General features: G+C 44.1%; 1 protein-coding gene across 5 annotated transcripts in view; it reads left to right on the forward strand.

The window, feature by feature from the left end:
- The first annotated feature begins 688 nt into the window (after positions 1 to 688).
- LOC147622741 (octanoyltransferase LIP2p2, chloroplastic-like) overlaps positions 689 to 23,124 on the forward strand; it is a 62,606-nt gene continuing 40,170 nt past the window's right edge. Inside the window, exons 1-2 of one of the 5 annotated variants that reach the window (XM_086822365.1) lie at positions 9,390 to 9,524; positions 9,650 to 9,772. In XM_086822365.1, coding sequence (XP_086678491.1) covers positions 9,400 to 9,524; positions 9,650 to 9,772 — 248 coding nt within the window. In that variant the 5' untranslated portion in view covers positions 9,390 to 9,399. Of the gene's footprint in view, positions 757 to 8,607; positions 8,861 to 9,389; positions 9,525 to 9,556; positions 9,773 to 23,124 lie in introns of those variants that run through there. The other 4 variants (XM_086822369.1, XM_086822367.1, XM_086822371.1 and 1 more) reach the window with 4 other exon arrangements.

Genomic DNA, 23,124 nt, shown 5'->3' on the forward strand with positions numbered 1-23,124 from the left:
ATATCAGACATGATTACCTACAGTAGTAACATACTGAATGGTGCTTTCTAAAAACTTTTGCATTTGCTGCAAACTTGTAATATCCAACACTCCAATACTATAAACCTATTACATATCAACTATATGTGACTAGTCACATAAGTATTTGTGACTAGTCACATAAGTATTTGTCCCACCACTAATACCTATAACACTTTATTTCTCTGTAAATACTATCTTGTAACTAAATTTCTGTTACTGCAATGTCAACCCTCATTCGAGACTTCTATAGCATCAATGCCATCCAGTGGCAAACATCAATTCATTTGGTTGTTGACATTAAAAATGCTAATATTGTATGTTTTACGTGTGTGATAGTCGCTTATCTATAAAAGACATGCCATGGCATTAATTATGGAGATTATATGCTTAGATTAAGTGTTTGAACAAGCCTAGACAGCCTTGGATAGCCATGGATCTATATGTATGGCCAGCCAAGGTGTGAATGCTTGGGGCCACCACAATGGTCAACTTGCATTCTCACCATTCATTCTCTTATGCATACTCAATAGAGTGATCTTCTTCTTCACTCTCTTGCTGTCTTGTGTCTTGCTTGCCTATTTCTATTTGAGCTCTTGTATACTCATTGCATATGTGTGTGAGAGAGTGAGGAGGGTCGAGCTACGTTTGGAGTGCGAAGGCGGCGAAAGAGTGGAGCTCTCAGGTGCTCCTGCAGTGGCACAACCTACAAGGACCCCAAGCACAAGTATTCATGAGGTGAGTGACACACCCTACCCCTGCATTTGTGAGCTAGGTCATGAAACATTGGCTTCTTGGTTGAATATTTTATGCTCCCGAGTGTGGCTGGGCAAAGCCCCACGACATTGGTTTGTTCCTACACTCTGTCTATGGTGCAAGGGCTTTCCATAAGTGGTGCCGTTGCCAGGGAATAGCCCCACCACATAGCCACAATGCATCTTGAATTCTTGTGTGTAGTTCATTTTTATGAAAATTCTATTTTTCTCAAGAAATGAACATAAGAAAAATCTAAAAATTTATCTATTTTGTTGCATTATTTATGTTTCTTGTTGCATTTTGTTGTTATAATTGCAAATCTATGTTTAGTTTTGGTCGATTTCTATAAAAACTGTGTTTTTCAACTCTGCATTTCACGTTTTTTACATTTTTAAATTTTTGAGAATGAAAAACAGTAAATTGGACATGAAATTTAATTAATCTAGGTAAACAGACCTCAAAATCAATTTTTGGGCATAGAGTTTATGCCGATTTGGACTCCTTACATGGAGAAATTGGGATTGGAACAAAAATTCAGGGAAGATTAGCAAGGCAAATTAAATTTTATGTTTTGTAGGTTTTTTACATTTTTGCATTAGTGTAATTTAACAGATTAAGTTAGCTTAATCCCCTTATAATTTAGACCACTAGGTGTTAAATTTGATTGGCTGGCTGCATTTAATGTGTGCAAGCTTTCAAGCCAGTAGTCAAAAAAGTCCAAAAGCGTGTAAATATTTATTTTCAAGTAAGTTTTAAGTGACTGGATGCATTTAATGCGTGTAGGACTAAGGCAAAGATTTCAAGAATGCTCTTGTCTGGCGGTAAATGTAAACCGTAAACCAAAAACTTAAAAAGTTAGAAAAAGTAAAAAATAATAAATAATACAAAAAGAGAAAGTATAAGGGAAAAGGTAAAAGGTCCGGGGGGGAAAAAATATAAATTTTTCAAAAAGTGCACGCATATGTTTGCCTAGTATATATTTTAGGCCGTTTTGCGATTGTGTGGTGTAACATATGTAACACCCCAAAAATTTACATTTTTCCATAGCTAAGAAGCTTTCTTAACTGTGGGAGCTAGTGCCTGTAGTGCTTGATTGACCTAAAAAAAGTAAACTATTTTTGTCTCAAACGGGTTAAGAAATACCAAAAACATGTTTTGGAAAAACTTTGGATAATCCTAAAATTTTTCCTATATACATAAACGAAAAATTAAAAAAAATCTCAAACTTGTTCAAGGTATATGTAGGACTTTTAAACACCTCATATTCACTTGCACCTACAATCTGGGTGTGCATTAGAGGCATATTTAGATGATAGCGCATCTATCAAGGTAGGTGCGTACTACCTACACTAGGCTCAAGACCTTCGGTCGGAACCCAATTTAGCATTGTACAAGGACTTTCACTAGGGGCCAGTGATACTTCGTATGATTTCCAATCAATGGAAGGATCCCCAATCCCAAGAAGTCAGAACCCTAACCAGGCCGCCTCACCACTCAGGCCAAGTACTAGTCTTTTTGATCACGTAGCTGGCTACCTCAGACGTTCAGCCTCAACCGCTACCTTTGAACCAAATTTTACTACATACAAACCACATGATGAAGGAGTTTAGGTAAACTCCAGAGTGACACCTAGTGTACTCTCATCGTTTACAAGCAGAGAGCGTTCACGTTGATATCCCTATCCATTGTACAAGGACTTTCACTAGGGGCCAGTGATACTTCGTATGATTTCCAATCAATGGAAGGATCCCCAATCCCAAGAAGTCAGAACCCTAACCAGGCCGCCTCACCACTCAGGCCAAGTACTAGTCTTTTTGATCACGTAGCTGGCTACCTCAGACGTTCAGCCTCAACCGCTACCTTTGAACCAAATTTTACTACATACAAACCACATGATGAAGGAGTTTAGGTAAACTCCAGAGTGACACCTAGTGTACTCTCATCGTTTACAAGCAGAGAGCGTTCACGTTGATATCCCTATCCATATAGCTCCTGTTACACCTATTGCAATTGTGACCATCGAACCACCCCCATGCACAAGTGTTTATGCATGCTGATGGTAGAACATTAGAAGAAGTGCAGGCAGTAGATTAGAGCCACTAATCTAGGCTGCTAGAGAAAAGGAAAAAGAGACTTTGTAGGACTACACAAGTATTGCCCGATAGCCTCAACACAAGCAATAACATTGTGTTTACCTTAAGGAAAGAGCTAGGCTTGCAAACCTTGGATCATCGTTCTCTTATAGATGATTAGGAGTATGACACATCAATAGAGACTCTTGTAGATTTCAAGAGTATGATTAGGAGTATAACGAGAGCAATGATAGGATCAGGGGGATCTAATGTTGGCATTCTCATGCAGTGCCACGTGTTGCACCTCCACCTGCTCCTATCATTGCTCTCGTTATACTAGCACACCAGCTCTATCCACATAGACCCACTTGCTTTTGCACGAAGAGGTTAGCAAAGAGCATAGTGCCTATTGTGACAGCTGGTGGTCGAGTATGGAGTATAACAAGAGCAATGATAGGATCAGGGGGAGCTAATGTTGGCATTCTCATGCGGTGCCACGTGTTGCACCTCCACCTGCTCCTATCATTGCTCTCGTTATACTAGGACACTAGCTCTATCCACATAGACCCACTATCCACGCTAGCTCTATCCACACTAGCTCTATCCACATAGACCCACTTGCTTTTGCACAGGTCCTCGGAAGAGGTTAGCAAAGAGCATAGTGCCTATTGTGACAGCTGGTGGTCGAGTATGGAAAGGCTGCCTAGATAGCCAAGGTAACTAATAAATTCACTGGAGATGGTGATCCTAGGAGACATTTGGAGGTATTTGATCAAGTGTGTGAGGCATTAGGATAACAAAATTAGATTTCCAAGACCAATGCCTTTAGTCTAACATCAGACGGTAAGGCTCGAGATCGGTATAAAACTCTCAAGGTCGAAGAATTCTTGAAATTCACTGCTCTTAGGAAATTGTTCTTGAAGCAATTTGTGCATGAAGGAGTCTTATAGGGTGTAGCTTCACAGCTACACAAAGCCGAGAGAGAGAAGAAGAGTTAATTAGAGATTTCATTAGCAGTCTCAAGCATTTGAACTCTCATTGCCTTCCATATGAATGCTATTCTAATAATCAACCACTAGTAGATTCATCCATGGGCTTAAACATGAAGTGATCTATAATGGCTTAGTCATTAGAGGGATTACTACATGGGATGAAGTCACAAAAAATTCCATCCAACTAGAAGGTAATATGATGATCAAGGGAGCCAAAGCATCGGATTCTAAATCTGTTGCATTCGGAGTCACATGACATAGCACTTCTGTAACCTAATATACCATGCTAGGACAGCACATTAAGGTGCATTATCACTTTATGAGAGAGAAGGTCCCAAGAGCAAGTGATGTAGCCTGGTATATGTCAACACAAAGCAACAAGGGCTGACATCTTCATGAAGGCATTGGGCACATAGAAGCTCCATAGATTTAGGAGTTTACTCAGAGTGTAGTGTGTGGAGTTGATCTTGAGGGGGAGTGTTAAGATATTAAGCTCAACAAGTGCTACAAACATTGATGACATGCTTGGGTGATAGCATCTGCACTTATGCCACAAGCACGGTTCGTGATGAGATTATGGTTTATATGTTGCCAATGTGCATGACAGGCTATGTACTAGCCACTCTGAAGCACTAGAGTTATGGCTCAGTCATAGCACTAACTCCTGTAGTTGGGTTCATACATCAATAGTAATATGAAAGGTGTGTGTCTAGGTCTGTTGGCCGCCCTAGCCTTGTTGAGGAGCAACATGAGTAATTGAGCTAGGGTGGGGCCACCACACTAACAAGACCCTATAAAGCCTTGGCAATAAGGAAATTTTTTACTATGAAACTTTAGAGGGAGTAATTTGACCCATCTAACTTCTCTTCTTTTAAAATAATACCAAACAAATCATTGGATGAGTTGGTGGCCATACCTTGAATCTAGGAAAGAGAGATGTTGAAAATAGCTTGAAATGAAGTCACCAAATGCTGATGAGACTAATCTATCAGTCTACTATTAAAAATCTATATTTGAATTGGACAATTAAAGTCTACAGTTGAATTGGTCAATCGGATGATTGAAGTACACAATTGAATCTAAAGATTGAAGTTCGTAGTTGAATTGGACGATTGAAGTAGTGCAGTTGAATAGGACAATTGTTGAAGTGCAGTTGAATTTGACGATTGAAGTCTAGGATCGGACGATTGAAGTAGTGCAGTTGAACAGGACGATTGTTGAAGTGCAGTTGAATTTGACGATTGAAGTCTAGGATCGGATTGTTCGATTTACAAGAGAATCGATCAATTGAAGCCCTAGATCGAATAATTGTAGCAAGAGAATCATGCGATCAAAGAAGTAGAATCACTCGATCGAAGGAGTCAAATCCCTTGATCGAAGAAGTTAAATCACCGATTGAAAAAGTTGGTTGATCAAAAGATTGCATCGAATGGTAAAAAAAGAGCAATTGAAGAAGTTGGATTGCTGATTGAACTAAACCTAAATTGTACAATTGAGTTGTGCCTAAATCCCACGATTTATGCAGTTGAATTGGTTGCCAATTGTAAAAGTGAGATCGCCCATCAAATTGGACTTGGTCGGCGAATGTTGCAAAGATTGGATCGTGGATCGAATTGGTGCAAGAATCGGGTGATTGTAATCTTGGTGATTGCAAAAGTTGGATCTAGTGATTGAATTGGACCTGGTTGGTGATTGTAAACGTTATCTACCCACGTGTTGAGCTCTAGTGAAGCAGTGATGTGTGATTTGACAGAGCTGATGATGGATGACAAAAAATGCTATAGTAACTGAGATTAATAGACGGCATTGGACAAAGGTGGACATTGATGAGTGACGAATGAAGACAGTTAACCTTGAACTTGTAACTATTGGAGATGAGCTGACACTGTAGCAAGTTGGACCTTTTGACACTATTTCAGATGGAGAAATGTAGGGAGGTTGCACACAAGTGAGTATGACCCTGACAGAGAAGGTAAGCAATTGTGAAACAAAAGCTGCAACAAGGCAAGATGCTTGTTGTAGCTGTCAGAGGTAGGACAATACATCAGGAGGAGAAATAAGAAAAGATGATTCACGAGTTAACTATGACCACTATTGAAAATGCCACATCCAAGAAGAAAACCTCCAAGTGTTGGAGATATGGAAACCTACTTTGATTTACCATTGTTAGCTCAGAATGGAGCTGAACTCACATACACACATAACACCCAATGAACAAAACACAAGGGTGTATAGTGTGAAAGAGAATGGCTAGCTCAAAGGGGAGAGATATAAAGCTTTGTAAAAGTACAAAGGAGAAAGTACGTAGCAACCCTAAACAATGGATGAGGTTGTTTATATTCTAGCTAACCCTAAGGTGTTCATTCACACTTGGATATCCATAGGAAAAACCTAGTGGGATGAAAGTGCCCATGGCATCAGTACATGGCCCCACTATAGTAATACCATAAATTTCTAACAGATATGAGAATCATGCACAATCCAAATTTTTTTGTAGGTTGCGCAAAGCCTGTGAAGAAACACTCAAGATCGAGTGGAGGAAAAGGAGATAAGGAGATAAAGGCTCACAACCACACAAAACACAAGGAGAGAAGCTCACAAATATACAAGAAAGAATCTTGCTTATTAGTTGCTCAAGATTACAACTATGCTCATCTCCATACAAAATGAGACATATATATGCCTTTATGTAGGCATGGTCACCTAGGGTTAGGGTTTGCACTCTCTACTTACACCCTTGTTCACATGCCAAGCTTATTTTCTAACACCCCCTCTCAATGCTATCCATGTCAATGCTCATGGCATAGACTGGGTGGCATTGGCTTACATGGCAAGATTCCCCCCCCCCCCCCCAATCTATGAGTGGAATTCCTTTATAACATAGGCTTACAAGGATGTTTTTGGTGATATGTGTTTAGAGGAGACTCTCGAATGATATGTGTTTAGAGGAGACTCTTGGATGGAGGCTCGGAGGCATAATTGGCCTCTTGGCCTGTAGAGGGAGATGAATTTGGACACTTAGAAGTGTGCCCACTTTGCTTACACTTGTTACATTTCATTTTGTTGGGCTATTTGATCCAACAATTATTTGCATGATGCCCTTTTTTGTTACAATGAGAGCACCTCAAAACTTGAGTGGCTACAAGTTCTTGATGTGTAGAGGCTGAGGAGAAATCTCTAGATTGGTTATCTCCCTTGGGTTGATTATCTTCATCAAGGCAAGTCTGGATGACTCCTTCAAAGGTGGGGTTGGGTATATCCCTGATTAAGACGAGATTAGTGATTAATCTAATAAGATAATGTAGGCATGGATACTCAAAAACTAGCAATTTCTCATTATGCCAATGCCTCAATTTATAGGTTTTACATCCTCAAGATGCCAAGCATCTAATCCCAATGATTTCTCCTTGATTTGTGTCACCTCCCCTACATCTGGGGGCACCTTTTCCTAGAATCTTTCCACACCCCTATATTCACTCATGCTACCCTTGATTCTCTCATCTGTAGATTCCTCTCACCTTTTCACTGCTACCTACTCAATTACAGACTCCCTTTTTTATAGCCTCTTGCTAAGGGCTTGTTCCCGCACACACCCATTCACTTGCATATTTCAACATAGGCCCTCTTGCAAAAATCCAGATTTTTTTACAGAGTGAAAACTTTACCTTACAGCTTGTGTTTTTCTCGACGTAGGAAGTATGCATGATCTTGGGTTTCTCACCAATCTTTTCTCCTTTTTCTCACAAAACACATAACCTTATCTTCTCCTCAACCTAGAAAACCCTGCTCATTGCTCACCACAACACTACTCATTTTCTTGCTCACCACAACATTACTTAGAAGCTAAGGCACCTCTTACTATCTGCTCTCACTCTCACACAGAATAGATAGGAACATGAGCTAAGGAGTAATCTAATCTCAATTCTCAACTCTCTCTCTCTCTCTCTCTCTCTCTCTCTCTCACACACACACACACACACACACACACACACACACACACACACACACACACACACACACACAAAAACAAAGAGTTAAAAAAAAGTAGAAAACTAGAGAACTTGTTCAGCACAAAGGGGGATTGTGTCCATTTATTATAAGATAATGTGTTATATACAACTAGCCCTTATTCATACTTGGGCACCCAAAACTCCTAAGATAACTAATTGAGTTTGGGTATGGTGTCAGATTTCTCATAAATTGAGTTTGAGTGTGGTGCCGGATTTCTTATAAACGTTTCAAGTTTTATAGTGCCTTTTCATGACATTTATTCTTCACTCTCAGTGTACGATGATGGAGAGCATCTAGTTAACTTGAAATGGGTTTAACAAGTACCCCAAACATTTTGAAAAAATATCACAAAGTTGGTCTTGTAGAATCAAATGTTCCACAAAGTTACTCTCATGGAATAAATGATGCTCATATGGTTTTATTTAAAGCTTAAGTACATAGTATATGTTTCCATTATATATGTGAACTAGTACTAGCACTAGCCGCTACTTGATGCTTTGTTCTTTTCATCCGAGTCCTTGGTCATGGCAGGGTGCATTGACAAGCTTGTTCTTCAGAATATCCTTAGATCTTTGCCACATCAATATGAGATGACTTTGTTTCTTAACTATTAATGTATGCGATTGAAAATTTTATTTACAGTACACGCTCTAGCGTTTTAGTAGTCTTGCTCTACTTTAACTAAATTTTATTTACAGTACACGCTCTAGCGTTTTAGTAGTCCTGCTCTACTTTAACTAAATTTCGTTTCATGATAGCTTAGACTACGAACATACAGACTCTCTACGGGAGGTAAAATCGCAAATATTGATGCCTTGTTGTTGGATAAGTTTTTTAAAAAAATTCTAAAGTATTATTTTTCTATGTTGTAATTTCATACTTGCGCTTGATGCGCTTTACTTGTCGGTACCCTATCATGCAAAGAGAACCTTGGATGCGTCCATTTCGCATCGTGGGGCATCTTTCTTCGGTATTCTTCTTTATATAAATGCAAAAATTATAAATGGATAGGTGTGAGATCCTTACCCCTCAACAGATGCAAAAATTCTTCTTTGTGTAAATGCAAAATTATCAATGGACAGGTGGTGTGAGATCCCCACCCCTCAACATTTGACAGTGGGGCAAGAGCGCAAGTGCTTGTGAAGTTGGCATGAGTCAATGTGAAAAATTTAGGCAAGGAGATGTGTGTAAAACCTGGTAGATGGGACAAGTCAATCCAAGAAAGGCACTTGCATAAGGGAGAAAAGGCTCTAAAAAGAGCAAAATCGCCTCCCTAACAGTGGTACCAAAAATGTTATGGCCCGTTTTAGCTCTCTCTAGACAAACAAGTAGCAATGATTGTGGGGAACTTGCCTTGCTTCCAAGCCCCAGTATCTTGAAGCCATCTAAGTTTGACCACTAGTTATAAGCTCCTCTCCTTCAAACTCTCTCTTTCTCTCTGTGTCACCTCACTTTAAACCAAACCACCTCACAAAGGAAGCTGCTTCACCTCGCTCTAAACCAAACCACCTCACAAAGGAAGCCATCTAAGTTTGACCAATTCTTAGCTAATGTGTAAACCAAACCACCTCACTCTAAAGGACCATGGTCGTGTGAACACTATTGTGAGGCCGCTCATATATGCTGGTGGGTGTCCGGACGGAGCGTGCCCATCAAAAAATGAAAATCCTGTGTGGTATATATACTTGTATGTATGGCTTTGGTGGGTTCTTGAGTGTTGAACACAGAGAGGGAGAGGGAGAGAGAGAGAGAGAGAGACATGCTTCTTTCCCTTGAAGCCGTAGCATTTCACACAGAAAGGCGCTCGCCGCTAGACTCGTGTTCATACCCGTGTTTTGGGCGGACAAAACCCACGAGTTGTTACTATTTGACGACCCCTTCAGCAGGCCACCTAGGTATCCGTGCGACAATCACCAAGCGCAGGTGCCAATAATTATTTGAAATTTTTACTTCATTGATCATTTATTTTCAATAAATCTCCATTTTTTCCTAACCTCCTTGAATCCCCATATTTTAGCACATTCTATTTATTGTTAGTATGGTTTTTTTTTTGGGTGTGACGTGGGAAAACTATCCAAGGGGACTTGGTGCCTTGAGGGTATGCTAGCTCGCCCCGCATATAATGCATCTATATGGGGAGGAGGTGCAAGGAGAGGGGTGCATATGCCCTATGAACTATCTTTTTGTTGTAATAATTCTTTCTATTTGCTATGATCCTTAGTGCTAGCCTTCATTATGGCTGAGTTTGCCTTGTATCTCTGGAGCTCTGACAGAAACTCGGTGCATAGACCTTTGTATGAATGTATGCTCTTATGTGTGTGTGTGTGCGCGTGAGGGGTGTGTGTGGGAGCATATATTGATACCAAGTTCTCCACCCACTATTGGGCATTGATGACGTTAGTGGGGATGACGTAGTATTCAGTCCATACTATGTACGATGGAGTTGATGGTTTATTGTCTTGTGGATGACTACCATGAGGTTATAAATTGCACATTCTTATAAGGTGAATTTGGGCATGTTCTTGGATTTATCTTTATGTTGTATTAGCGGACATGCGAATTTCACCTTGTGAAGTTCTCGTCCAAGTTGCAGCCAATTGATGTTGTGTTAATTATTTCTATCTTTAGTGGTGTGTATGTCCTATCAACTATCTTTTTGTTGTAATAATTCTTTAGTGCTAGCCTTCATTATGACTGAGTCTGCCTTGTATCTCCGGAGCTCTGACAGAAACTCAGTGCATAGACCTTTGTATGAATGTATGCTCTCACGTGTGTGTGTGTGTGTGTGTGTGTGCATGAGGGGTGTGTGTGTGGGAGCATATATTGATACGAAGTTCTACACCCACTATTGGACACTGATGACGCTAGTGGGGATGTCGTAGTATCCAGTCCATACTATGCATAATGGAGTTGATGGTGTATTGTCTTGTGGATGACTACCATGAGGTTATAAATTGCACATTCTTATAATCTAGGTATATATATCCAACATTTGAGCTCGAGAGTGAAATATTGAATGAATGTTAAATAATGTATGAAGGCACAATGGCCATGCTTATATATATCTCATGTAGAGCAGTCGACGAGTGGCATTGGAGGACAAATGTCCATGATTGATAAAAATGCCTAAAATAAGCTATAAAAATAGTGAAATAATAGGAAAACAATCCCTAAAAATATCATATAAATATTTGAATAAAAAGGGAATAAAATGGAGTAAAAGAGAGCTGGAGATGACATGTCCAACACCTCCTCTCAGCTCCAGCACGGGGTCTGACTCCCATACAGGTAAGGAGCTGATCAATAGTATCTCGAGGAAGAGATTTGGTGAAAAGATCAGCAATGTTGTCATGAGAAGAACAATACTCCAGTGTGATGATGCCAGTGTAATGATGCTGTCAACGACCAGCTCACGAACAAAGTGAAAGTGGATCTCAATATGTTTGGTCCTACCATGGAAGGATGAAGTTCGAGCCAACACCAAGGCACTCTGGCTGTTCGTAAGAATACGGATCGGAGAATCCGAGAGTACATCAAGATTGCACAACATGTGGAACAACCATAATAACTCACAACAGGTATCCAGATAAGCACGGTACTCAGCCTCAGTAGAAGATAATGAAACTGTATTTTGCTTCTTGGATCTCCAGGAAATAAGACCAGAACCAAGAGTGAAACAATAACCAGAAGTGGATCGTCGAGTATCCTGATCACCTGTCCAATCAGCATCAGAGTATTCAACAAGCTCCGTTTCTCCTTTGAAAGAGAGACCATAGTCCAAGGTACCAGATAAGTATCGGAGAACCCTCAAAGCGGTCTGCTAATGAACATGTCAAGGAGCGGAAGAAAATTGACACTGTAAGAAATATCGGGCCTGGTGTAAGTCAAATAAAACAAGCCTTTGGTATTGTGTACTGTCCTCGAAGAGGGGAGAGGGATCATCACGGGAGAGCTTGGAGTTAGGATCCATTGAACAAGAAATTGGACGGCATTCGGTCATCCCAAATGTCTCCAGGAGCTGTTGCAAATATCTGTTCTAGCTAAGAAATACTTGAAAGAGTGCACAAAACGGAAGCAAAATAAGCACTACAGAGTGTGCTGATTTGAGATGTAAGAGAGAGAGAGAGAGAGAGAGAGAGAGAGAGAGAGAGAGAGAGAGAGAGAGAGAGAGAGATGAAGCAACAAAGTTGAATATACTGCAATGAAAACAATCCCGAGCAAGAGACATAAAAGGTCTCATTAGTGAGGGATACAAAAGATGACCAAACTATTGAAAAGTGAGAGGCTAACCCACATATATATAGGTCATGAGGGCTGGCCGACTGGAACAAAAGAGGTGGCCGACTGGACAAATAGCAGCTGGCTGACTGGAAGTACATCACCCTACCTGGGGAAAAATACCAGGAAAAATGGGGAAAATAGGGGTGGCCAGCCCACAACCAAGGGCCATAAAAGGGATCAAATGTGGACATAATACATGGGTAGAATATGGGGATGAATATGCTAACATCCCTCTCAGCACCACATGCTGAACAACCTCCGAGAAGCCGAAGATGAGGAACCAAGGAAGCTTGAGAAACCGGCTTGGTGAACAAATCTGTTGCTTTCTTTACTGAAGGAAAATAGTCTAAACACAAATCTCCAGCAAGAACCCATTCACGAACATAGTGATATGGAAGCTCAGCATGTTTCATACGAGCATGAAACACAAGGTTCTTGGCGATGGCGATGTAACTTTGATTGTCACACCAAAGAAGAGTAGATCCGGTAGGACGAAAGCAAAGTTCTCTCGATATAAGGTTGGGTGTTCACATATTTAAACATTGGCTAGACATTTGCTTTAATGTGGGTGTTCACATACTTAAACATTGGCTAGACATTTGCTTTAATGTGGGTGTCCAACATTATTAAAGTTTAATGATAATAATGTAACAAGTATTGCATGAAGAAATTCCTTTTTCCCACACGTGGATGGTTGGTGGGAGAGTGATTGATGGAAAGTACTCGCCTGGAAGCTGTACCCGCCTCTGTCTACCAGCTTCCTTTGTCTACCAGCTTGTACCCACCTCTGTCTAGCACCATGTACCCGACTGTACTTGTTGTACCAGCCTGTACTTGATTGTATCTGATTGTATCTGTTGTACCAGCCTATACTTGATTGTATCCGATTGTGCCTACTGTACCAACATGTATTGTCATGGCCCTGTGAAAATGGAACAGCACAAGTGTGGGCATGGTGATTGCAGAGGCAGAATATTGAATGATTCACATGGGGGGTGTCCGGACAGAGTTTAAGATGTGTGGACATCCGTAGGTGTGAAGGGGGGGAACTAGAACATTAAACTTTTAATGTTTATAAAAGTTGCCCCTAGGCCTTAGTGGCCCTAGGAAACTTTTAAAGTTTGGGGCCCTAGGGATTATTTTGGGGAGGAGGGCCACTCCACTTTTGGAGTGTGTGTTTCTCTCTCCTCTCTCTCTCTCTTCCCTTCTGGGAGTCGTGGAGCAAAAGTGGGCTCTCATGCGTGGAAAAGCTGAGGAAACTCTGGTCGACTGCTGATTAGGGCTGTTGCTGCTGTTTTCTGTGAGCTGTGTGCTGGAGCAGGCCGTACAACAGTTGTACAGTGCTGTACGAACAGAAGGTACTGCTGTGGACAGAGAGGCGCAGAGCTGTGGGACAGAGACAGGCGGCTGCGACTGCTGAATCCAGGCTGTACAGGCTGTACGACTGCAAGTACAGTCCTGTACTTTCTGCAGGTACACTGTACGGCCAGTTCTGGGGCAAGTACAGGAGCTGGGCAACACTATTGCAGACAGCACAGGCGACCAACAGCAAATTCAGCAGGCGGCTACTTCTGGTTTTCTGCAGAAACAGCCCGTACCGTCAAGTACAAGCAAGTACAATCAAGTACATACAAGTACAGTGCTGTTTTTCAGATCTGTACTTTCAAAGACAGCATAGAAGTGAACACAAGGAGGAGGGTACAGACAAGTACAAACACGTGTGAAGCAGGGTTGTGGAAACAAGTGCCTGCAAGTACAGATTGGTACTGTTGCTTCCTCCAGTGCTGTTTCACGAGCTGAATTTGGTAAGCTCCGTTTCTGTTCATCTATCTCTCTTTCTACAGCTTGATGTCTGTTACAGATATGAGTTATCTGGCCCCTTGTGAGAGGAGGGGTATGGCAGATTGACAAGGGTTGAGACAGAGTTTGGACAACATATGTATGTATGAGCTGAGATGTTGTATCATGCACTTGAGTTATGCCAGATGTATGCCCATGGCTGCCCTGCTTAGTGGTCTTGGCTGATCAGAGGGAGGCACAGTGTGTTATTTGGAGACACAGATCTGTGTGCATAGATCCTCTGTGCTAAGAGGTATTGTGGGCCGTCAAATTGGACATACAGGTGTAATCTCTTGGCTGATTTTTGTTGTACTCAGCCATTCATATTATTTTAATTGAATAAAGAAATACCGCAAGGGGCGCCAAGCTTTGGGGCCAACAGGTGTCGCTTTGTTTTCAGATTTGGGCACTCTAGCTCCAATCTGTTTTGTTTTCGCATCTAGACTACAAGTGGACGGGTGAGTGCTAGTCTACCGCACTCTGGTTTCTAACAGAGGCCGGTTTCAAGGTTCCGTTGCCGGGACCAATCATCAACTTTCTGAAGGGGGTGAGCTCGTGGTTGCTTTGAAGAAAGCCATCGTTGAAAATTCAGCAAACATGTCTGATACAGAGGATGAGTACTTCTATCATGAAGAAGAAGAGCAAGAGACTTCTCCTGAGAGAGATGTATCTGAGGATATTTTTGCAGGAGAACAGGCTACAGATGTTGAGCCTTATGAGGATGTAACACAGCCAGAAGATGTGCATGGTAAAGAGGATGATGATGCTCGGTTCAAAGATCGCTTGGCTAGTGTTATGGATACTTTTATGCAGCTCACACAGAGTGAGAGATTTGCTGAATTTATGAGATCTCGCACAGAGCCCCGCACAGAGCCCGAGAAAAAGAAGAAGAAGGTTCGTTCAAAGAATCTTTCTCAGGGTCATAGTGGTGCCATCCCACAGGAACCATCTTTTGGCCAGTTTCCGAATATGCAGCATGCTTATGGTGCAAACGCTCAGAGTTCCTTCTATGGACAGCCACCTATTCCTCAGCAGAATATGCATCCAGGTTATTTTGGTGGTGGTTCGGTGTTCCAATCCATGACTGGGGGTTATCCTCAGGGAGGCATGGGTATGTATGGGCCTTTTGGAGCCAATTTTTAGCCTGGCATGCAAGGGAATATGTATGGTGGTATGAAGTCCGGTATGCAAGGAAATATGTTTGGAGGCATGCAACCTGGGATGCAAGGCAATATGTTTGGTGGTATGCAGCCAGGTATGCATAATGGAATGTTTGGAAACATGGCTGGAATGTATGGTATGCCTGGTGTGGGAATGGGAAATGTTGACCCAATAATGGGTATGAATGTTGGGGGTAGCAATCTTGCAAAACCAGTTCCATATGATAATCTAACGCCTATGGGAAAGGCGAAGGATTACAAGGAAGGGGGAGCTGCACAGTGAAGTTTGACACATTCAGTGGGGCCAAGGATAAACTTAAAGCACTTACCTTTTTACAGCGGTTTGATGCTGCTTTTTCTGGTGGGAATTACACAGAGTCCTCTAAGGTGAGGAAAGCTGCCACTTTTCTCAAGGGCAATGCTTTGCAGTGGTGGTCTACTCTTCTTTTGCAGGGCATAGCACCCACTACATGGGTCCAATTCAAACAGGTTTTCTCTTCCGTATGGCTCACATCTACATTTGAGGTGGATGTTATGACCGCATGGCACAAGCTGGATGCTTCAAAGTGTGATAGTTTCGAGGATTATAACAAGAAGTTTTGGGAAGCATTACTCCCAGTGACTTCTTACCGTGCCGTGCCATTATCTGAGCAGGTAGAGAAGTATTGTTGTGGGCTGCCCAAAGAGGTACGAGATTATTGTATAAAGACAAGAGTAACGAACATGTCACAGATGATTGAAAATGCTATGACAGCTAATGCGTTACTCACAGGTGGTTCATCTGGGTTTAAAGGCAGTAAGAAATTGGGCAAGAAAGCTGAAAAATTTGGGCATGCTTCTCGTGATGCTAAAGGGTCTTCAGAGACAAAGTATAAGAAGTTGCCAATGCCCAAGAGGACTTCTGAGGAAAGACAGGCTTCGAGAGATGCTCAAAAGTGTTTTTACTGTACTGAAGAGGGGCATATGTCATTCAATTGTCCCAAAAGAAAGTCCCAAAAGGACTCTGACAATAAAGGAGAGCCCAAGCGGAGCTAAATCTTATCGGAGCTGTTTAATCTTGGCAAGATGTGAGCCATTGATCAATAAATCATCAACATATAAGACAATCAAGCAGAGTAAAGCATCTTGAGCAAAGACGTAGAGATTGTTGTCTGCAAAGCATCTCTGGAATCCAAGGGAAAGAAAGAATGCATTGATCTTATCATACTACGCCTTGGGTGCCTGTTTTAAACCATAAAGGACATTGTGTAATGTGAACACCTTACCCTCATGTCTGGGAACCTAAAAATCTTGAGGTTGTTCAACATACACCTCCTCATGTAAGTCACCATTAAGAAAGGCAGACTTGACATCCATTTGGTAAACCAGCCAATGCTCATGAGTACAAAGAGCAAGAACCGTCCGGATGGTGGTGTATCCGGCTGTAGGAGCAAAAGTTTCCTCATAATCCACACCCTCAATCTAAGAGTATCCCTTCGCAACCAATTTGGCTTTGTGTTTGTCTAGAGATCCATCTGCATGAAACGCATGAAACTTGGTCTTAAAGACCCACTCGACCCCAATAACGTGTCGATGCAGAGGCCGGTCCACAAGCTCCCATGTACGATGCCTCTCAATGGAATCAATCTCGGCCTCCATGGCTTCTCGCCACTCACGAAGAGCAAGAGCCTCTTTAGCTATAGTAGGCTCATATGATTGTATCACTGTACTCATTAGGGTGAGGTTACAAGAATAACAAAGTTGCTGTAATCTCCATGCCCGTGTCAAAGATTGTGCTGAAGAATTAGCAAGGTGATGAAGTTCCATATTGGAGATGAGAATCATGAACAGTGGTTTCCAGCCATCGTGGAATCTTGGGGGCAATCCTCTGTTGCACAGGCGCAAGAGGAGGAGGAGAAGCCGGGGAAGGAGGGGGTGGAGAGGCAAGGGGTAAAGAAGTTGATGGTGGAGTTGGGGTGGCCGAGGAAGAAGAAGGGACCTCGATGGTAAGATTGGGATGAGAGTGAGAATTATCTGATGAGGGTTCAACAAAGTGAACATGTGAGCAATCACCAAGGATCGTGACTCCGGATCCCATAATCTGTAAGCTTTGGAATGAGAGCTATATCTAAGGAATTTGCACTTCCTAGACTTGGGATCAAATTTGGATCTGTCAGAATTAGGGATATGAACATAGGCATCACAACGAAAAACCCTAAAATAAGAGACGAAAGGTTTTTGTCCAGTAAAAGCTTCCTCTGGAGTCATATGAGAAACCGCCTTTGTAGGAGAATGGTTGATGATTGAAACAGAAGTGCTCACCGGTTCTTCCCAGAAAGAGGGAGGAAGGTCAGAAGAAGAAAGCATGGTATGGGCCATCTCTTGAACAGTCCTGTTCTTGCGTTCAACCACACCATTTTGCTGAGGAGCATGAGGTGTGGAAAATTGACGGCTTATATCTTTTTGTGAGCGAAAATTATGGAAGGCTTTAAGATGAATTCTCTCTATTGTCGGAATAGACTCGTCGGACCTTTTGTGTGGTCCTAGTCTCGACCAAAGTCACCCACGCTTGGAATTGCAGGAAAGCTTGAGATTTTTTTGCCAAGAGATAAACCCAAACTTGGTGTGAGTAATCATCAATAATGAGCATAAAGTCCCTAGCTCCTCCTTGGGTAAGAGTCTGCATGGGGCCGCATAGGTCCATATGAATGAGCTCCAAAATATGAGGAGCCCGATGAGAAGCCTCGCGAGGAAAGACATCTTGGTGTTGCTTGCCATGAAGACAAGCCACACAAGTGGAGTGGGAGGGTTTCAGTGGTGGAAGACACTTGACCATCTACTGAGAAGCTGCAGAGAAGTATAATTCAGATGCTCGTAGCGAGCATGCTACAAATCCGTATCCACATGAGCTACCAAGTTATGATAGCTGTGAAGAAGTTGAAGCAGATGAGATTGGGACTCATTCAAAGAGCCTCCTAAGTCCTTCAACCGATAAAGACCACCTTCTTGGATACCTGTGGCAACAATCTGCAAGGTGCTGGTGTCGATGATCTCAAGGATGAAACTGTCGAAGTAGACACCATATCCTTTCTTTGCAATCCGAAAAATTGAGAGGAGATTGTTGGAGAGCTTGGGAACATGAAGCACATCCCAAATGGGAGAAGGCTAGCCTGGGGAAGAGTTAAGTCGCACATTACCAACCAAAGAGGCCTCCAAGTTGGAAGCATCACCAATGGACACCGTTGAAGAGTTGGGACGAATGTCATGAAGAATGGTCTTCTCAGGAGTCATGTGAGTAGTACACCCACTATCAACCACCTGTGAGGTGGAAGGAACAGGAGAGTGAGAGGGAAGCCCCTCAATACCGGTGAAGACAGTCTCCTTGGTGGAAGTAAGCTATGTGTGAATGTATGCATATGTGTTACCTTCACCCAAGGGGCTGTAGCAAAGGCTGATGCTATGCAATGCTGAAAACTGGTTCAAGACTGAAAAACGCAAGGCTGATGGATGTGCTGAAAATGCAAGGCTGAGGGAACCCTGATGCTGGCCGGCTGGATCTGCTGCGTTTTGATGATATGCTCCTAGATGACCAAGTGTTAGTGCTCCAGAATGCTAATGGCTGAAACGCTTGGTATTGGATTATGGAATGGTGCAAATGAATGCTATTTATACTAATCATGGGTTGGTTGGTTGGCTCCCTAGGACTACACGACTTGTTCATGCTAAATAATGATATTTAAATGCTGTAAAATATGAAAAAATGCTAGATAAATGCTAATAAATATCCTAAAAATACCAGATGCTATTTCAAGGTTTCTGCAATGGTCTATGTGCAATGGATGAATGATATGCAATATGCAAAGCTTTCTAATGCAAACCCTAAGGTTTCTATTGACTCTACATGCATGAATGATTCTCTCCAAGTGGGTTAAGGAACTTGACTGACTCACTGTCTCACTATGGTTGAGGAATGACCTACGTAGCTCGTGCCTGACATATCCTAGATTGAGGATTACAATGGGGTCACGATGTACGACAAATATCATCCGAAAGGGTACTAATACTATACAATGTTGCACTGATGATGATGAGTCATCTTGTCACCAGAGTGCATGTGACATTGATATTCAAAGAAGCCGTGCAAACATTGTGGGAAAAACAACCACAATGATGTTACATGCACCAAGGTTGATTGTGATAACACGCAATAGGGCCTTCTTTTTATACCTTTACGTGGTGAGAATATGTAGCATCAACTTTAGAGAATAGGGAGAGAGTAGAGAATGTAGAATGTAGAAGACGACACCGGATTGGGTCCCCCTCCCCCCCCCTCTGCAAGCAGGAGTATTTGGTTATATTATTCTTTGGAGAAATGCTGTACAATGCTGAGTACAAATGATATGGATGCTCAACGCAAGGACGAGGAGGCCCAAACGTCAACGGAGTATCTAGTTATCCCGAGGCTCTGTTGAAGACTCTCCTTGGCCACTGATGCAAGTCCAAATGACTGAAGGACTGCACATATGCTGGCTGAGATGTAGAGTAACTTCTTTGTTACTTGGAGATAAGCACAACTGCTGAGCGCTGATTTTTACTCCTGAATATCTCAATATGCTTTGGGGAAATAAGGCCATGCTTTTTATACGCCCGCAAACAGCAGTCGGCTGCCTCTAGGAGGCTGTCAGCTGAAGCATACAGTCCCACGACTGAGAAAAGCCCAGTTGGCTGCTGAAAGTACCCTCACGACTGTGAAAAGCCAGTCGGGCAGCATTAAATGCTGGTCGGGTACTTCACCTCCAATCGGTTGGCTCATTAAATGCTCACCACTACCCATATGCACAGTCGGCTGCCCACAATACCTGGTCGGGTGTTGCTGCCCGACTGCGAGGCAAGGCCTTGGCTGCCTTTGCAAGGCTAGCCAAGCTGGGGCTGCCTTGGGGCTGGCCTTAGGGCTGGCCTTGGGGCTGGCCTTAGGGCTGGCCCCCTACTATGTGGATGCACCTACAATGCTCTACATGCATCTAAAGCTAAGGCTGACACATACATGATCCTGAATGATGCTTTCTCGAAGTGGGTTTAGAGGATTGACAAATGACTGACCTCTAAAGCCTAGAGATTGACCTACGTAGCTCGTGTCTAATTGTCCCTGGACTAAGGGCTCACAATGGGGTCACGGTGTACGCCAAATAATCCTAGAAAAGGTTCTACTTTTGTACAAATGTTGCACTGAAGATCACTGTGTAACCCGGTGCAGGGTGCACATGACAACTGAAAAGTACTGCTATCATAAAAAAGCAAATGCCAACATAATTGAGAAAGAGCTTTCCACAGAGGAAGCAAACTATTGTGATGATGAATAGGATTTTGTTTGTGTTGTTTTCAGTTGTGTTGTGTGTTGTGAATCTGTGACGTGAACCGAACTGTACTCTACCCTTTGGATCCTATAACTGGTGTGTGAAAGTAGGGCCATGTGATTTATCCTTGACTAGGAAAAGTGGCATGAGAAACCATGAGCCTAGATTTATCTTGGACACAATATGATGTAATCCCTTGAGAGGGGGATTGTTGGGAATCAAGGTCTTACGTGTGCATGTGAACCATGTCTTAAGAGGGGTCACTTATGTGTTTGTGTATGTGTGTGTGAACCACCTCTTAGAGCTGTCACAATAATATCTAGATATTGTGTGCGTGACATAAGTGATATCTAGATATTGTATTCTTAGACGCTGTATGTCTAGAATGAATCTTCCCAAATTGGGTATGAAAGAATGTATATCCAATCAAGGGATTATAATGTTTCGGTTTGCAAGAGAACGCTCACTGAAGCTCCCGCTATCCCCCCCTGCTCGCGCTACCTGCACACCCCTTTCCCCCTTCCCTCCCTCGCGCCCTCTACCTGCCGCCTGCCCTCGCCTATGCCCCCCCCCTTCGCCTGGCCATCTTGCGCTGAAGCGCCCCCTTCTCCTTGCCTTCGCGCCCACCCTCCCCTCTTCAGTGCTCCGTCCCCCCCTTCGCCAGCTCTCTCATTCCCCCTGCCCCTCCTTCGCGCTGCTTCCGCCCTCCCCCTAGGGGTTTTTTCTTCGCCGCCTTACACCTCCCTCCCCGTCTTTGTGGTTTTTTCTGCCCCCTGGGGGTTTTTTCCATTTTTTACCTTCCGCCTTCCCCCTCCGCCCTTCGTGTGCAGCTCGGTTCTTGTAGGTCTCTCCGCATTCGCTCCGCCTTCGCCATAGCTTCAGACTCTGATGGAGGCTCCTCCCGCTCCACCTCAGAGCGACTCCTCCGCAGTCCCCTCGCCCGCCCTTGAGGATACCCCCATCAGGCTTTCTCTTTCGCCAGAAGAGGAAGCGAGCCTCGCCGCAGAGGTGGAACGCCTCCAGGCACATTCCACCATCTGCCGTATAGTCGGCACTCGCAGAGGGGAGATCCGGGATCTTCTCCAGGCCCGCCTGCTTACAGATGTGGACAAGATCCTGGACGTTCAGCTACTGGGCCGTGGACACTACCAGATCGAGTTCGAGACAGCCCAGAGCGTGGCCCAGGTCCTTGCCATGAGTCCCCTTGACATCAGGGGCGCTCGGGCATTCTTCAGACCTTGGCAGCATGGCTTTGACCCAGCAGCGGCCGAGCAGGGAGAGCGCCTTTTCCATGTTACAGTTTGCTTCCCTGGACTCCGTCTCGCGAGTACCTTCCGCTCCTTTCGAGGCTAGGAGCACTGGTGGGCTCGGTGCTCGAGACTGGCCCCACAGCAGCTTCAGTGGTGGCTAGAGCAGCTGGGCTACCTTCGGTCAGAGTTTTGGTTCCTGACATCTCCTCCCTTCCGAAGGTCATTCAGTTACCTAGGATAGGGGGGGGGATGGATTGATCAGAGAGTGGAGTTCTCGGGGCTCCCGAACCAGTGCTTTATTTGCAAGCAGGTCGGCCACCTGGCCAAGGCCTGTCCTCGCAGGAGACCCCGACCTTCACCGCAGCAGCAGGCCCCTGGCTCGGCAGGCAGCCTCCGGGACACCTGCTCAGCCCACAGAGACCTTGGAGTGGCAGCTTGGACAGGGGCGCCGTCGAGGGAGACAGCCACAGCAGCACGCCCAGAGACTGATGCAGCAGCAGCCACAGTCTCAGCATCACTGGGTTCCCGTGAGGAACAGCTTTGCTCCCCTCCAGGAGGAGACCCCAGCGCCGACTGAGGACCAGGAGATGCCAGCACCCCCTCCTTCGCCCCCCCCCGCCTCGCTTCCACCTTCGCCTCCTCCCGTCCCCGCTCCGGTTTCGGCAGCGGCTCCTTCTCCACCCCCTCCTCCCCCCCCCCCGCCCGCCTCAGCTCCCCGGGAGGCCCTGGAGGCTGGCAGTCCCCTGGCGCTCACCTGCAGTCCGGAGGGCCCTGAGCACCGACCTTGCTCGAGCATCGCAGAGGAGACTTACCATGCCGATTCGGGCTTCACGGATATCATCTATCTGTAGTCGGCTGAGTCGTCTCGGCACTAGATAGCGCTCGGAGGCTTTTGATTACTCCTTCACACGGCTTTTTGGAGCAGAGGGCCCCCATGAGCCAGCACCCATCAGAGTGCATGTAGTGATACCTCCGGCCCGCGGGGAGGAGGCACTTGATTTAGCAGTGGCCTTCTCGTTCCCTCTCTATGGCCCATGCGACCGAGAGTGGACTCTGGAGCTCGCTCTTAGCACTTTGAAGACTCAGGCAGTTGAGTTTTCTCACCATGTGAGCGATCTGGAGGTGACAGATGTGATAGGCCGACTATGGGAGTTGGCTCATTTTTTCTTGGATCCCGGGAGTGTGGATGCCTCAGGGATTCGTCATTTGGTCGTTCGCATAGTGGCAAACTTAGCACGCGACCCTGGATATGTATGCATACACGAGGTTGCTCTGTCTGAGCGGGAGGCAGTCGCCATGGGACACAGCCCCACTGGCGCCTGATCCGTGATTCTTGCAGCACACCGGGTGGGCAGATTCGTAGCCGCTTGGATGGGGACTATTCTCCATCCAAGCCGCTAGCGAAGGCCCGC

This window comes from Cibotium barometz, chromosome 28 (genome assembly GCF_041138505.1).
Source record: "Cibotium barometz isolate CiBa-2024 chromosome 28, ASM4113850v1, whole genome shotgun sequence".
Lineage (NCBI taxonomy): Eukaryota > Viridiplantae > Streptophyta > Polypodiopsida > Cyatheales > Cibotiaceae > Cibotium > Cibotium barometz.